We start from the raw sequence: 17803 nt of genomic DNA on the forward strand, positions 1-17803 counted from the left end.
ACGTGGGCAAAGTTGGAGGAAGCAAACCAACCACACTCTCGTGGCAACAAGATGAATGCAAGAACGCAAGACGAGAAAGAGCCTATTGCGCCAACTTGTCTGTACCCTGCAAAACAGTAAAGGAAAACTGGGCTCTGCTACCTGCCAGGGGGGTCTGTTTGTCTAGACGTACACCCCACCCATTTCCTGGACAGGCCAACACTCTGGGCGGCTTCCAGAAAATAACAACAGAATTTTAAAAATGAACACACAAAAAGGAAAACTCCTTATCAAGCCTCCGGTCTAACAAACAGCCCAAGACTCAGAGTGGCAAACCATGAGCCAGCGCAAACTTATGGCAAAATTAGGGAGAAGCTTGTCAAGGTCTGGGGGGGAAAAGCCAGGTTTGAACTTGCTCAGGACGGAGGGAGCCCATCGCACCTCCAGAGGAAGAGAGTTCCAGAGTGGGGAGGCCACCACCGAGAAGGCCCCGTTACTGGTTGGCGACCCCTGGCGTGGCCACCCAAAGGATCAAGGATTGGGAGGGGAGGGAGGATGGCAGGAGGGAGAGATGCTCTGACAGCTACTGAGGGCAAAGAAGAGTCCACCTCCTATAGAAAGAAGGGAGCTGGGTGTCTCCCCCCCCCAAACACAAAGTGGAGAACCCCCAGAGAAGCAGGTGCTGTTTAACAACTGCACTGGTGCACAGAGTTACTGGATCAGGAAACCCGATGTGTCAAATGGCACAGGGAGCTGGCCTGGTTACCACACCGCGTGTCCCAAAATCATAGGAAGCTTGCGGTTTTTGCAGCTGCTATAGTCGGAAAAGACAGAAGACAGCCTTCCTCTCGCCTGTGGCTTGTACACGACTTCACGCAAGGAGAGCAGGACAAGAACTGATGGCTTTATAGGGTTTTCTCTGAAGGTTCCAAACGATGGCCTACCACTATGTAGGGATAATTTCAGACCCTGCCATGTCCCCAAGGGCCTTCAAATCCAGAGGCCCTTCTGATTCAATGGTAGTCTGTTCCATCTCCAGGGGGAAATTGCTTCTGATCCCCTTCACGCACAAACTCTCCTTCTAAACCAGCAGCGGATCACAAGCACCCTAGAGGCCAAGCTCCGTGTCCAGAGGGGCCTGGGGGGCCCACCCCATGCCCATGGCTTCCGAGGTGAGGCAGCTGGCTATCCAGAGCCATTCAGTCTCATAAAGCTACTAACCGTAGAAAGCGACTGCCTTCCCCTACAAATGACTGCCATGCTCTCCTCCTCGTGGGCCTTCCCTTGGGATGGCAGTGGGTCCAGGAGGCAGCAGCCATACTGGAGAGTGAGCAAGTCTGGTCATGTTTCCCCAGTCCTGGCTGGTGTTCACTGGTTACCTGTTGCCTCCTGGATCAGGCTCTAGGTACTGATGCTCCTCTATAATAAGCCCTTCCAGGATTGGGAGCACCTGGCCTGTCATAACGTCTTTCCCCAGAGCAATCTGCGGGCTCCATCAGGTCCTCCCAGGCCAGGCTCCTCTGAGTAGCCACCCCAAAGGAAGCCAGGAAATCATCCACCAGAAAGAGGGCCTTCTCTGAGGTGGCACCACCAACATTTGGGAGCCAGCTTCAGATGGAGCTGCGCCTGGTTCCGCCCCGGCCCCCACATTTGGAAGAAAAAAAACTGCTTTACCAAGAGGCGTTTTTCCTGTTTGTTTTGTGCGTTTACATGCTTTGCGCTCCACTTTTTATTTTACAACATATGCCTCTTGGGAATTTTTGGGTTTATCTGTTTTTTTACTTAGCACAATATGATGATGATGTTTCAAACTTGGTGCAAACTGCCCAGAATAGTTCATGAGGTGGTATATAAGTTTTTAAAAAATGAATAAAACGCAATGTAAAAAAACATGAGACGGCAGAAACGAGGAGCAGCAGGGCGAGGGGGCCGGTGCCCAGCCTCCTCCACGTGCAATCAGATCCCCAGCCAGCCCAACCGCTGCTCACGGACCTCCCACGCCAGAGGTGGCTCTGAATGCTGATGTTGCTAACCAGGACAGCAAGACCCTCCTTGAATGAGTGAGGAGACAACCTTCTTAAGAACCAACGGCATCCACATATGGATACCTGTTGCTGCTCTGTCACCAGCGCATCCAAGAAAACTTGACGGGGTGTGTCTATCTTGTTAATAGTGCCACCACCTCATTCTCCAGCAGCGATTAAAATGGGCAGTAAATTCTCAAAGGCTCTTGGCGGGGCGAGGAGTGAGGCTGTACCACTTAGCTGATATTCACCACTGAGTGGCTCTGAAGAACACTTTTTAAAATATGCACGTCGAGATGGAGAGGGTGGTTTCAGCAACGCTGATGTGCCTATCTGCACAGTTCTTTTCTCACTGTCCAAAGAGTTTGTAGGTGATGGTTTTCCAACCATTTATAAATCAACAGGCAGCTCGGCTTCATAGAGGCAAGCTCCAGAGACCCCTTAAACTCAGCAAGCCCTTCTCTCTTCTCTTTCTTTGCTGCTCGTACAGATTTAAGAGTGAAACGGCTCATGCCTTCTTTATAAAAATATGACGACTCTCACCATGGCGTCCAAGCTCTATCCCCAGGTGAGTGCAGGTGGGGGCATGCTCAGCAGGACGCCCGCAGGCAAGCCCCACTTTCGACATGAACGGGATCAGCCAAAGAGCTTGTCCCGTCCCCCTCTGGGGGAGGAAGAGTGACTTTTCTGGCTTTGCGGTGGCAGCGTTACACGACCACCAAGGCTAGAGTACACTCAGATCCCTTCTGAAGTTGCCTGAATTTGGCCAAAAAAAGGGCACAATCAGCTGATGGATAGCAGAAAAAGGGAGGGCAAGAAGAGCCAATGACCAGAGGGCTGGAGAAAACCAGTATTTTTAGCAAGCCACCACCCTCCCTGTGGAGGTGCTTCCCAGCAGCTTAGCCAGAGGCATGGAGGTTTATTTATTTATTTATTTGCGACCCTTCCTTGGTGGTACAAAGTCCTGACCATAGAAGCAGCTGCTAAGGAGGGCTCCCCGGCTCCTAGCCTCGACTACGCCCCCATTCACACCCAACTGCCCCCATCAGCCAGCCAACTATAGGGCAAGAAAGAATATTTTAGCCCTGAAGGTGACTTGGAGGCCCCACAATGGTGCCCACGGAAGCACCCGCATGGCATTAAGAAAGACCAGTGTGACTCTGGAGGGGCCTTTTAGCTGGTTTCAGAAAATGCTATGGTAGTTCCAGGTGTGTCCCCCCGCCACGAGGAAATAAAAACTAACTGGGCAGGATCCCAGACCTGCTTATCTGCATCTCCATGCCCTCCCTTGCCCATCTCTGAAGGACAGAACGGGCACTTAAGATGACAACTCAGGTTGACTTGAAAGGCTGCTTTGTGGAACTTCTCTGCAAAGCCAGTTAAGATCAGAAATTTAGAGCACAGAGAAGATTTGCAACCTCCTCTGGGAGACCAAGAGTCTCTCTCACCCTCAAAGTCCTGCTCAAGATTAAAGAAAGAGAAGCTCACAAAAAACAGATAGATAGACAGACAGACAGCACGCTACCATAGTCTTTCGAGACTGAAGGATGCCCATCAGACAGACAGACAGACAGATAAATAAACACACACACACACACACACACAGTGGTGCCTCGCAAAACAAATGTAATTTGTTCCACGAGTAGCGCTATCTTGCGAAATTTTCGTCTTGCGGGAAGCGGTTTCCCATAGGAATGCATTGCAATGCATTCCTATGGGAACCTCGCAAGACGAAAATAATTCATTCGTCTTGCGAGGCACATCCATAGAAGAAGCTGTCTTGCAAGGCACCACTGTATATACATATATACATAGTATATATAGAGAGAGAGAAAGAGAGAGAGGGAGAGACATAGAGAGACTCTTTGAATGTCTCACCTTTGTGACTGATGCCTTCAGGAATTTCATGACTTCTCCCTCCCGGGCATAATCCATGGGCGTATGCCCCATTTCATTTCTCTGCAAAGGGTTGGCACCTGAAAAGGAGCAAACAGAACAGAAGGTGTGGGACAGAATCAGACGATGGGCCGCTTTACAGCCTCTAAGCTGTCTCGAGTCCTCTTCAACCACAGCTCTGAGCAGGCCTGGGACCACAAAAAGAATCACGTGCCACCCATGGCGACCCATACAGATACCAAGAGAGCCGATGAAAGGGAGAGGTCAGTATGAACAACAGGCCTGGGCTAGGAAGGACAGGAGGCGCCACGGGTACGTGAGCATCACCCCCACCCCCAGACCAAGGCCATGATGGCAAAGGAGAAAATAGGGCTTGGGAAACAGCAACAGGTCCGGGAGGAGTCAATCACCTTGGCTCCTCGCCACTTGCCATGCCCTGAGACTCGGCTAGCAAACCCAAGGGACCTCCGCTTCACCTTTTATCACCAGGGGAACGGGAATTTGGCATCGCCTACTCAAGAACCACCAAGGGAGAAACAACAACAACAACAACAACAACAACAACAACAACAACAACACAGTCCATGCACACCACGTGTCACACACAGTTGCACAGGCTGTTCATGTAAAAGAGCAGGTTTTTCGTGGACTGCTCACAGGTAAGTAAGGAATTCTTATTCGGAAATGGTGTGCCCACTCAAGACCCTAGAAAAGTTACTTCTTTGGACTAGAAAATCCAGAATCCACCAGCCACCTATCTGATCACACTGGCTAGGAGTTCTGAGTATTGTAGTCAAAAGAAGTACCTCCCCCCCCCGCCAAATTCTATACCTAAGAAGAAACACAGGGATAGGAACATCTGCTTGGCATGCGGAGAGGGAAGACCGGAAAAATTCTCTAGACTGAGCCTACCGACCTGGATGGGATGTGAGAGGACAAGGCCTGACTGGGGAGACCACAGGGAGTCATAACAGGTGGCATGGAGTGGGGGGGGGAGGAGAGTACATTTATTTCCATTGTGGAGTTATGCTATTTTTTGAAGTGTACATTTTATCTTCTACCTCGCCTCTCCGTGCATCAACCTCTGATCTTGTTCTGCCTGTAAAGGCGACTGGGTAGCCGGTGTGGGCTTATCTGCTACTCTGGACCCAAGTGAAACGGAGGCGGCCAAGCCAGACAGGGAGACAGACAGAGATTAGCTCGGTCCAAGAGCCGGCATAAAGAGATCTCTATTTGCTTACAGATTGAAAAATGCACTCCATAAATGTCCGGCTCAGAGTAATTTCTGTTCTGAGCCCTTGTCACATCCAATAAAGGATATGAGTGGAACAGGTGGGATTATATACTGCCTCTCCTGACCACTCAATATCTTTTCAAAGAGACAGTGACCCCCACGTGGTCCCCTACCCTTTCCTCGTGCTCTTTTGCTGCCCATCTGGATGTACCCGTTGTTAAGAGGAAGAAGAGAAACAGGGCGATTTCCTCTGCCCCAGCAGGAGTGCATCCTCGGGGCCAACTCCACCACCACCTTACGAGACCTAAACTTCTGGCCGCTGATCTATTAATAACGGCTAACCAATATTGGTCTAATTCCCCTGTTAATGGCTTTGACGACTTGACTAATTGCTGCAATAATTGATAGAACCAGGCTCATACAACCGGTCGATCTCCACCTCCGGTACGAGCGGCAATAAAATATTATTCTGTCATAAATAACACGGTGTGTCAGGACGCCTGGGTGGGCCATCACCGACAGAGAGCCATTGGTCTCCCTACGAGCCCCAGCCTAACCTCACAGCCTCCACCGCAGTCCAGAGACAGCTGGTCCCACAGATAGGAGGCCTTCCAAACGCAGCCATGGAGTCCTCACTAGCTATTGTACGCCCGCTGAGTGCGCGCGTGCGTGGGGTGTATGTCTTTCAGCGTCTTTATGGGACACCATTTGTCACCTCCCACACTCCTGTCTCTGGCAGGGAATCAACACCTGGGCAACGCCTGGGGGAGTGGTGCGCGCAAAGCCCCCACCCTCCCTCCCACTGTCAACTTTGCTCATAGAAGGAGTGCCCCCCACCGCTTATAATATTTGATAAATAGCCCGCCGACTCATGGCTAGCGCTGCGGCAGCAAGACCGAACCCGAGCAGCTGCATAAGGTCACTCATTGGGGAAATATGTTTCTGTCGGTGGTATTGAAAAAAGTTTAGCAGAGTGACAGGTCTCAATTTTTCAAATTTTATTAACTCCATCCTCTTAATCATTTGTCTTGGATTCCTTCAGATCCCAGATAACTGTCAATAGAGGGGGCTCAGGGAAAGGATTATGGATGTATATGCCCGGGCTGGACGGCTTTCATTAGTTAATAACTTTGGGGTGAGGAAGGGGAGGCAGGAAGCCAGTGGGGAGGAGACCGACTGACGGCTCACTCAAGGAACCAGGTTGGGAGGGAGACTTTCCCAACTCCTACACTGCCCCCCCCCTTTTGTTACAAACTTGTGTCGGGGGGGGTGTCAGGTGGGAGGGGTGCCCGTTTGTGTTACAGATAATGTATGAACCGCAGCCTCCCTTGCTCTCGAGGGGCTCCCTCCATCTCATACAGCATCGTGTTCACCGCGGTGGCCAGCTGGAGGTCGGTCTCCTCTGGACCACCCACCAGAACAAGACCACCAGAGCCACAGGCCGGGCAGTGGCTTCCCTTTTCTCCAACCCTGGCACAATAACTGGCTTGCCTCTAACACCAATCCCTGAAGAGACAGACTGCACACTAAAACAATAATAATAATACTAAATAAAAAGACAGACCACCTCTCAAAAGGGTGGTTGCAGGACCCCCATGGGGTCGTGACATGGGCCTAGTCCCGCTTCAGAGGCATCGCCCATCAGAGGAATTCACATCTTGCAGCCGCTCATTTCAGAAGTTCCATTCTGTCCTCGCAGTCTGCTTTTTCAAAAGTCTGCTTGTTGCTTGGGACGGCAATGTTCTTGTTTCTTCTGCTCCAGTTTTGAAATGATCATGAGTTCCACCAGTAACTTAAAAGGTAAAGGTAAAGGTTCCCCTTGACATTGAGTCCAGCCTTGTCCGACTCTAGGGCTCAGTGCTCATCCCCGTCTCCAAGCTGCAGAGCCAGTCTTTGTCCGAAGACCATTTCCGTGGTCACGTGGCCAGTGTGACTAGACTCAGAATGCCATGACCTTCCCACCGAAGTGGTCCCTATTTATCTACTTGCATTTTTACATGCTTTCACACAGCTAGGTTTGCAGGAGCTGGGACAAGCGACGGGAGCTCACTCTGTCACATGGATTATAACTGCTGGTCTTCTGACCTTGCAGCACAGAGGCTTCTGCGGTTTAACCCGCAACGCGACCATGTCCCTTACCAGTGACTTTTACTTCCCTCACTTTTTAATAGTATGTTTAAAGGGCTGCTGTTGGTTACCCTGGGCACCTAGCACAGAAAGACAGGGCATAAAGCATCCTCGCCCTCATCCTCTGCCTCTCTGTCGCTTCCCTTTCCATCTTCCATTTGTCCTTCAACGTCACCTAAGCTTTCTCACCAGCGGCACGAGCAGCTGCTGCTCTCCCCTGCAGCCCGTCTCTTTAGCGTGCAGGTGTCAACCCTGTCAGGATGTTGTTCAAGGGATGAACATGGACAGACAATGCAAGCAGAGTTAAAAGAATTCATTTGGTTTAGAAGGAAGAAAAGCAGAAACAGCACCCAACCAAGATCTGAATGTGGGATTTGTGACCCGATGGAACCAAGGTCACCGCTTCAAATCGTGTGTGACCCCTGGACTTACCGGCCCTGCGCAAACTTCCCTCTCCGCCCCCTTTGTTCCTTGGCCTGGCTCCAATATCCAGGTGAGAGAACCGGCCTATCTTATAAGGCTCTCGTAAAAATTACAGTATGTATATGAAGCTCTCTGATCTTGCAAATGCTTCTTCTTACAGCGGTCATCATCGTCACCATCATCTCTATTATTATGATTGTTGCTTTTGGAAGGATTTGATGAAGAATTTCTGCTTACATTTTCAGTAGAACACATGGTGGGCTCTAGTGACTAGTGACTCTGTTGTGCACATAGGGCTGGCGAGGGGGAATGTAGTTTGGCTCACTTGCTTGAGCTATCTGGAATTACTTCACTAGGTGATTACAAAGCAAAAGTGCCAGGTGACTCAGAGAGAAACCTCTGGCTTGCTTCGGCTGGAACCTCAGTGGCCGCGTGGCACCTGGCTGGTGGGTTTGTGGAGCTGTAAAAGTGAGCAAGATCCCCTCGCATTTCTGCGTGGGGCCACGGAGCCTTTGGCCTCTCTTCCAACTTTGTGATTCCAGAAATACCCGGACGGCACTTCTGCCAGGTGAAAAGCCAGCCAGATACACTCAAAGATCAAACGCGGCGATTGTCCTGTCCGATAATGAGGAACGGACGGTGAAGCCCTCCTCTTGAAGGCCATGGCACCTCTTTAGAGGCCACCACGTGACCTCCCAAGGAAGCCCAGGACGTTGTGGCTTGCTGCGGCCTGACCCGTTTGGCGCTCCAAACCCATTCCAGCCACCGCTGGGGAGAGGAATCGGCCCTCTTTGCCGCACAAGGGAGGATGCTGTGTCATCAGCCATCATCCCTGACAAGCCGCGACATCCTTATAGCTCTGCATGGCTAGTTAAAGTAATAGGAAGAGACTCCTGTCCTCCTGAGCCTCCCTCTGATTGAATTAACATGATCACCCTCTTTTCCAGGAAAATAAACGGGCTTCCAAGATGGGCAGCAGAAATACTTCACAGGTAGCTTCTGAAAAGCAGGCCGAGCGAGCGTGAGCCCCACACCGGGGACAATAAATTCACCCCTTCCTGCTGCCAGGGAATCACTGTTTAAATCCTTTCTATCCACGTCACACAGACATACACACTTGCTTATTTCAGCAAGGAGAGATTGGCCTTCTCTTCTGCCAGTTGTTTGGACATCCCCCAGTTTTCTGCAGCTATAATGACAATTATTGACTTTTGTTGGAAGTATTTTTTTGGGGTGGGTGTGTATGTGCGTGCCTTTGTTGCCTTCTGATCCATTGGCTATCCTTCAACAAGGTTTCAAATGAACAGATTCTCCATATAAGACAACATCTGTTCAGAAAAAGCACCATTTTTTTAAAAAATATAATGGCTGGAACTCTAGTGGTTTTCAAATAAGGTTTGTATAATATGCTGCAAGCAACTGTAGCTAACTGATGAGGTACCAGGGCACTCCTTGGTGGCATCAGTGGACCCATGCTCAGACACACCATGGCCCCTTAGCGATTAGCTACTGTTAGCTCCGACAAGTTATTCAATTATGGAGCACACTAGAGCCGTAATAGCTTCATTAAGAAAGGGATAAAAGAAGGCCTGCAGTTGAGAAGACGCCTCTAGAACATCCTCCTTCTCTGCATCCTGGCACCATTCAGCCTCCAGCACCCTCAAGCACCATCGCAGACCAGGAAGCCTGTAAATGCAACTCCAACCGTCCCGTAGGTCCCTCAATCTTAACGATCAACCCCAAAGCTGCATTGGTCCATGCAGCTTTGTTTCTTCCTACGTGCATTCCTGGGCCTCACCGTCTCTCTTTGGCACAGCTAGCTATGCACCTCCACGGCTCAACTGTCTTGTGACCAATGGAAGGGGGGGGGCTGAGGCTCTGGAGCAGAAAGCACGCACACGCATGCACACACACACACAGAGAGAGAGAGAGAGAGAGAGAGAGAGAGAGAGAGGCCCCAAGAGATGCTTAGGAGAGCAGGCCTCACCTCCCATCCCCGTGACCTCTTCTCCTCCACTAGGAAGCAGCGACAGCAAATACTACGGTGGCACCTTGGATGCACCCATCTCAGGATGTCAGAGGCTGAGCACCATCAGGCCCGTGTTAGTGCATGAAAGGGAATCTGCTAGGGAACACAGGCAGGCAACATCCAAGGAAGAGCCAGGAAAGACAACGGCTGCCCGTCAGAGCTCAGACGTCTGGCTGAGGTGCACCAAGGGGCTGATTCGGGAGCAGGCACCGTCCCAAAGCTCAGGAGACCGGAGGAAAACGGCTGAGAAGCAGGGAAGCCCTGGCCATCTGCTCAATTGACTACTGCAATGTCCTCTACGTGGGGCTCCCCTTGGAGGACCTGACCCAGAGACTTCGGCAGGTCCAGAATGCGGCGGCCAGACTGCTAGTTGGGGCAAGGAAATTGGACCACATTGCTCCGGTTCCGGCCCGCCTTCACTGGTTGCCTGTGGCATCCTGGATCAGGTTCAAGGTTTTGACACTCACATACCAAGGCCTCCATGGTTTGGGCCCATGTTACTTGTTGGAGCATCTCTCCTTAAGGTCATCTGCCCGACCCAGCAGATCATCCCAGTCGAAGCTCCTCCGTGTGGCCACCCCGAGGGAGGCCCATAAACCCTCTCCAAAAGGCAGGGCCTTCTTCGTGGTGGCTCCAGCTTTATGGAACCTGCTTCCAGAGGAGCTCCACTTAGCCCCCTTCCTGTGGATTTTTTAAGGAAGCAACTAAAGACATTGCTTTTCAGGGAGGCTTTCCACACTGACCCCAGCTGACCACCTCCTCCCTTTCCTTCTCTTCATCCTCCAGCCCCCTCTTTTCCTCCATCCACTCTGGGGATTAATCGGTGCCATCTATTTTTTTTAAGGTCACTGTTGCTTGTTTTAATGTTAGTTTTAAAAGAACAAACTCAAGGGACCTACTACTGTGTAGGAAGAGATGCTCCTGCAGCTGAAGCAGAGCAGGCTGCTTTTTTGGGCCAGGAGCTACAGCTGGGAAGGAAAGGACGGGCTTAAGGTGTGCGTGATTTCCCAAGAAGACAGGTGGCTGCAAACATTGGGAACATGGATGGGGTCAGAGTGTGTTGTGGCCATGGTTTCTTTTGGTTTTGACCCCAACGTGATGCAGACTCTGAAGTGCAGCCACGAGGGAGACAAAGAGAGACCCGTCCAGGAATCCGCCCTGATAAGGGGTCCCCTAATGTTTCAGGCAGAGGAGGTCTGTTCAAGCCCACCTTAAGGAGATAAAGGGACAGAATCGGAGGCCTCACGATGCACAGCCCATGCCCCACCACCGAGCAACATAATCGGCGGCGGCAGAAATAGGTGCCCGCAGGAAACTCCGGGAAGGAAATGAGTAAGTACCTGTTGCACAGCGGGATCGAGGGAAGGAGAACCTAGTGTGCTGGTTTTAAAATATTCATACGATGCCTTTTTCCTAAAAAGGATCCAACTGCAGTCAATCTTGTCAAATACGTGAGTGTCATTCAATTACACGAATCTCGGTATCCATTAGGAGTTACTTCCCTTTAGGTTTTCAGAAACAGAACACAGGGCACTCCTCGGAAACCCGACCAATTCAAATGAGCAGATAAAAGGTACCATACAGGACACAACTGTCTAAACTGAGAGGAACTCCCAGGGGCACGGACGTTCAGGGACCCAGGAGAAGGATCTCCGCTGAGCCAGCTCCCCGGGGCCCAACTCAATGTTTATGTACAGAAAAATTCAAGGACACCTGGCCAGTGGCGGAACTAGGCTTTTCTCTGCTCCTTTCCTCCTTGCAGGTTTGAATGGATTCCATATTTTTTCTTTCTTTCTTTTGCCTTGCATGAGGGGCACGTGAAGGTAAAGGCTAGTTTCGTCGCCTGTCGGATGCAAGCCATCTCTCCCACCTCCTCGCTCTTTCTCGCTCTTGCTCTCCCTCCGCCCCGCCTGCTCCACAAAGTGCTATTAAATGCCTTACAAATGGCCGTGTCAGTGTGAAAACCTCTGTGCCCAGAAAGACTTCCAAGGGCTCAATTTCCTCCCCACCCTGTGGGGAAACTATTCTTAAAAGCTTCGACACCGACATAAACCTGCGGCTGCCGGCCGGCTGGCCGCTTATTGCGCTCCCCGTGTCGCCATGCCGGAGCCCTCGGTGCCGTGACATGATTGGCTTTTACATCCTGGTCTCGCAGGAGTTTAATTACTGGTCTGGGGCTCCCGGGGTTGGAGCATCGTCGCCTTTAGATACAGGGGGTCGATACCGCCGGCCCACAACATATTGAGCCCTGGCGCTGGCAGACTCTATTGCGCTATTTAATCATCTTTTGCAAAATTTACAGTGCAACAGAAGGAATCAATACGGAATTTATCACATTCCCTTGTAAATATGAGCAGAATGAGAGGGAGAATGAGGGAGGGAGCGGGGGGGGGGAGATCCAGGCATGGAGCAGGAAGTCAGGGACGGCCCTGGATGGCGCAGATTTTGGCATCCCTCTCTTAAGGACCAGGTGATATCAGCAGCGTGATTCCCCCCCCCCCAGCCCGCTCTCAGAGGCTGCCGGCAACCGTCCAAGCAGGATCCTGGGGGTTTAACAGGGAGCCCTGATCGCACAGAGTTAATTCGCATGAGATATAAGTATAACAGCGGATGGAAACGACCAGGCGGTGCATCTGACCACAATGGGATGTGGGGGAGCCAAAACTATGCTGATGACCTACGACCTCGTCCTCCTCTTCACAAGGGCCTTTGCTGGCTTTACTTGGCCGGTTTCTCCCGCAATCGGCTGGTGGGCTTTGCCTTTCCTTTATGGGGAGGGAACGTCACGTCTCTGGCCTGCCAACACCAGACAGGGTTGCCTATAGCTCGACCCACCCGTTCTTGTCATTCTGGGCTCGGGAGCGCCTCTCTTCCCTCGTTCATGCAGCACCCTTCCCGTGTCTCACCCTGGCTATCCTATTGGCATCCTATTTCTCCTAAGAAGAACAGCCAGGCTGAACAGGTGCAGTCCTTCCGTTTGCTTTCCTCCCAGGATTTCATCCCTAGGGTCCCTTGCTGTCTCTCCTGGCCTCCTCTAGAGAAACATCCCTATTGAACAAGGATGCCCAGAGCTGGATGTGTTCCTGTGAATGAGAAGGCCCATCTGTGCTCATGATCGGCCGCCTTACGTCGGTTTTGGCCCACTTCTCTATCCTCTCAAGATCCTCTTGAACTATCATAATATAAGCGATCCCTGCCAGGGTGGTGCCCTCTCAAACCTCGATCACCCTTCATTCTTGCTCCCCTGCCCATGCCATTTATCCAGATGCTGAACACCTCTAGGCCCAGGACAGGTGCTCTCCCCCCCCCCCACAATGTCACTGTCATTATCTCTGTGGTCCAGAAGGCCTGTGGGGTGTCAGTAGGGCAAAAGGACAAGCTGCCCACATGGCCGTGTTCATTTGTTCACACCCCCCCCCCGACGCCTCTCGGGATGTAAATGAAGAAACGGTCTCTGTGTCCGCAGCAATCCACAGCCCTACAAACCTGGACTGGGGGGTGGGGGTGCCGGGGGGGGGCAGGAAAAAGAGGAGAAATAAAACAAAGGGCCTTGGGCAAAAGAAATGATGGAGAGCAGCAGGAGGGACCAACGGGAAGAAGCGTGGCTTCTACCCTCTTGGCCCCTCCAAGCCCTGTTGACATCCCGGCGTGACGAGGGACGGAGTCCGGCCTCCTCAATCCAGGACCGAGGGCTCCAGCATCTCGCAGGACACGCTTGAGCTGCCAAAGGCCCCGGAGTTGACCGACATGCAAGACGTTTGCACCCCTGCCAGGGAAATGCCATAATTATACACACTCATTGAGAGAGGCGGCTTGTATTATATGAAGTCCCACCGACTTGCACGTGTCGGTCGCTCTAGGCCCCTTTTTCCAATAAAAGGAAGACAAAACCCCGGGATCGATTGGAGGATGAAACCGGCTGCATCGAGCCTGCAAACGGGTTTGCCGAGCGGAGGAGGAGGAGGAGAAGGAAGTTCTGGCTCCCACACACTCCATTGACCGATGTCAGCTCAGGTCAGGAGATGGCGAGTGTCCTGAAGGAGGACAAGAGGGAAGGGGCATGCCTCTCGCGGTCTGCTGGGCAGGGACAGACTGTCCACCACAAAGGGTCAAGTGATTCAGCCACGAGGCCACGACAGGCCAAAGCAAGGGGGGTTAAGGGTGAGAAGGTGGACGGCTGAAAAAGGAAACCCCCCTGCGGCAGGTCAGATTGGCTTTGGAAGAGAGGCGGGGAGCCTAGCAGGTCAATGGCTTTGGCCCTAAGGGCAGAGCCGGCCAGGGGTGGAGGAAGTGTCGGCTGGAGAAGAGGGCACTCTGGAAGAAAAGGCAGGTGTGGAGGAGGGCAGAGGGCGCCTGTTCTGCCTGGGGAGAGAGGAAGCCCCCACGCCCAGCGCTCAGGCCTCAAAGCCCCCGTGGCTTCACAAAGATGCCGGAGGGTCGGCATGCTTTTGAAAGGCCTTGTCAAGCCGATGGAGGAGCTGGTGAGGCCGGGGAACCAAAATCACAAGAATGAATGGATGGCCCAGATAGATCTCCGTGGTGTGAGCAAGACATGGGTGGCTCAGCGAGTTAGGGATCTGGGTGCGGAGATAGAGGCTGGGAGTTCAGTTCGAATCCCCCACCCTGTGCCTCCTACGAGGAGAGCCCCAGCCTGCTTGTGGCCTGGGACAAGCTGCACAGGGGACCCCGGGCACCCCCAGAAGAAGGGGATGGGGGACCACTTCTGAGTACTCGGAAAACCAGGGAAAGGGCTGCCATAAGTCAGAACGGCCTTGATGGCGTGCAATTATGATGATTGCTGTAGCTCAGTGGGATGGTTGGCGCCCCTTCTGAAGCTCCTTCTGGGGTTTAGGCAAGGCTTTGGAGTTAAGACGCCAAGCCCTCCCATTGTCCTGCTGCACCCAATGCTGTGGCCAAGAGCCCTGGGCTCGAAGGCGGGAGGCTCCCTATCAGGCCAGAGAAGCTCAGGCTGCCTAACCCACAAGGCCCTGATAAATCCTGGCAGAGGAAGGGGCTTCGCAGAGCCCGGGAGCGCCTCGGGTCCCCTGCTTTGCCTCTCTAGGCAGCTCTGCACGGAGAATCCAAAGGCCAGCCTCATTACTCAGACGACCCCGACTAGGCACTGGTGTTTCTCCTTTACAAAAGACGGTTGCAAATGAGGCTTTTTGTGCTACCGGAGCAGAATCTCACCCTGGGGAGCTGATCTCCTTACACCTCCCCAGCAATGCCTCCTCTTGGACAGGAGGAGGGAACCACCTCAAAACCCCCAATGTGAAGCTCCTGTCAGGGAAAAGGGCACGATTCGTGGAAGACCACCCCTATTTCCAGTGGATTCTTCCTGAGTTCTTGCCGTGAGATTGCCCAGGCGACTTCAAGCAACGCTAACAGTTAAACAAAACAAAACAAAACAACACCCACAGACGCGGAGCAAGAAACGTGGGGCCAGACCCTGTGCAAAAAAAAAAAGAAAAAAGATCCAGAGGCCAATTCTGGTCAATGGAACAGAATCTTGCAAGGCTTTCGGGCAACAGATCTTAGAACAGTCAAGCATTCTGCAAAAACAAACCACACGTTTTCTCGAGTATCCTCTTGGTTCCCAAATCAGGGTGGCTAGATAGAGCGAGGCCAAAACCAAAATAAAAATAAAAAAAGAAGTCGAAAAAGGTTATGGTGTCTTAAAGACTAACTGCTCTGTTTTAACGTGAGCTTCTACAACACTGTCCACTTCCTGAGACACAAGAGTGGGACTACATGGCAAATCTTTAGACATTTATACACCGCTGCAAAACAAAGAGGCAGTTTGTTTCCTAGACACCCGTGGTTGATGGTGTGGCATTTCACAGCTAGCAAGGACCTTGAAGACTCCTATTTTCATTTACATGTCTGTAGGCGTAGGTGTCCCCATCATGGATGGCTGCCTTGTCATGGCGAAGGGGCTTGAGTCATTCAGAGAAGCTATGGGCTATGCCATACAGCGACACTCAAGACGGACAGGTCCTAGTGGAGAGTTCCAACTAAATGCAATCCACCTGGAGCAGGAATTGGCAATGCCACTCCAGTATCTTTGCCAAGAAAACTACATGGACAGAAACCAAAGGCTGAAAGATATGACGCTGGAAGATGGGACCCTCAGGTCGGAAGGAGTCCAACATGCTGCTGAGGAAGAGCGGAGGACAAGTACAAGTAGCTCCAGAGCTAATGAAGTGGTTGGGCCAAAGCCGAAAGGACGCTCAGCTGTGGATGTGCCTGGAAGTGAAAGGAACCTGGAATGTAAGATCTATGAACCTTGGGAAGCTGGATGTGGTCAAACAGGAGATGGAAAGAATAAACATTGACATCCTGGGCATCAGTGAACTAAAATGGACAGGAATGGACAAATTCAATTCAGACAATTATCATATCTACTACTGTGGGCAAGAATCCCGTAGAAGAAATGAAGTAGCCCTCATAATCAACAAAAGAGTGGGAAAAGCTGTTTTGGGATACAATCTCAAAAATGACAGAATGATTTCAACATCACAGTAATCCAGGTTTATGCACCAACCACCAATGCTGAAGAGGCTGAGATTGACCAATTCTATGAAGACTTACAACATCTTCTAGAACTGACACCAAAGAAAGATGTTCTTCTCATTCTAGGGGATTGGAATGCTAAAGTAGGGAGTCAAGAGATAAAAGGAACAACAGGGAAGTTTGGCCTTGGAGTTCAAAACAAAGCAGGGCAAAGGCTAATAGATTTTTGTCAAGAGAACAAGCTGGTCATCACAAACACTCTTTTCCAACAACACAAGAGGCGACTCTATAAGTGGAAATCACCAGATGGGCAATATCGAAATCAGATTGATTATATTCTCTGCAGCCAAAGATGGAGAAGCTCTATACAGTCAGCAAAAACAAGACCTGGAGCTGATTGTGGCTCTGATCATCAGCTTCTTATAGCAAAACTCAAGCTTAAACTGAAGAAAGTAGGAAAAACCACGGGGCCACTCAGGTATACTCTAAACCAAATCCCTTATGAATACACAGTGGAAGTGAAGAACAGATTTAAGGAAGTCAGTTTGGTGGACAGAGTGCCTGAAGAACTTTGGATAAAGGCTCGTAACATTGTACAGGAGGCAGCAACAAAAGCCATCCCAAAGAAAAGGAAATGCAAGAAAGCAAAGTGGCTGTCCAACGAGGCCTTAGAAATAGCAGAGAGAAGAAGGGAAGCAAAATGCAAGCGAGATAGGGAAAGCTACAGAAAACTGAATGCAGACTTCCAAAGAATAGCAAGGAGAGACAAGAGGGCTTTCTTAAATGAACAATGCAAAGAAATAGAGGAACATAACAGAAAAGGAAAGACCAGAGATCTGTTCAGGAAAATTGGAGATATTAGAGGAACATTTTGTGTGAAGATGGACATGATAAAGGACAAAAATGGGAGGGACCTAACAGAAGCAGAAGATATCAAGAAGAGGTGGAAAGAATACACAGAGGAATTATACCAGAAAGATCTGGATGTCCCGGACAACCCAGATAGTGTTTGAGCCAGACATCCTGGAGAGTGAAGAGGGCCTTAGAAAGCATGGCTAACAACAAGGCCAGTGCGGGTGATGGCATTCCAGTTGAGCTATTTAAAATGTTAAAAGATGATGCTGTTAAGGTGCTACATTCAATATGACAGCAAGTTTGGAAAACTCAACAGTGGCCAGAGGACTGGAAAAGATCAGTCTACATCTCAATCCCAAAGAAGGGCAGTGCCAAAGAATGCTCCAACTACTGTACAATTGCACTCATTTCGCATGCTAGCAAGGTTATGCTCAAAAACTACCAAGGTAGGCTTCAGCAGTATGTGGACCAAGAACTCCCAGAAGTACAAGCTGGATTCCGAAGGGGCAGAGGAATAGAGACCAAATTCCTAACATGCACTGGATTATGGAGAAAGCCAAAGAGTTCCAGAAAAATATCTACTTCTGCTTCATTGACTATGCAAAACCCTTTGACTGTGTAGACCATAGCAAACAATGGCAAGTCCTTAAAGAAATCGGATTGCCTGACCACCTTTATCTATCTCCTGAGAAATCTATATGTGGGACAGGAAGCAAGAGTTAG

At 50.9% G+C, this 17803-nt stretch overlaps 1 protein-coding gene across 2 annotated transcripts in view; it reads right to left on the reverse strand.

Moving 5' to 3' along the window:
• Positions 1–17803, reverse strand: part of CLPB (ClpB family mitochondrial disaggregase) — a 93050-nt gene that overhangs the window by 31859 nt on the left and 43388 nt on the right. For both annotated transcript variants that reach the window (XM_072993393.2, XM_078390559.1), the window contains exon 6: positions 3882–3979. In XM_072993393.2, the coding sequence (XP_072849494.2) occupies positions 3882–3979 (98 nt within the window). The remainder of the gene's footprint in view (positions 1–3881; positions 3980–17803) is intronic.

Source organism: Pogona vitticeps, chromosome 3, assembly GCF_051106095.1.
Source record: "Pogona vitticeps strain Pit_001003342236 chromosome 3, PviZW2.1, whole genome shotgun sequence".
Taxonomy (NCBI): Eukaryota; Metazoa; Chordata; class Lepidosauria; order Squamata; family Agamidae; genus Pogona; species Pogona vitticeps.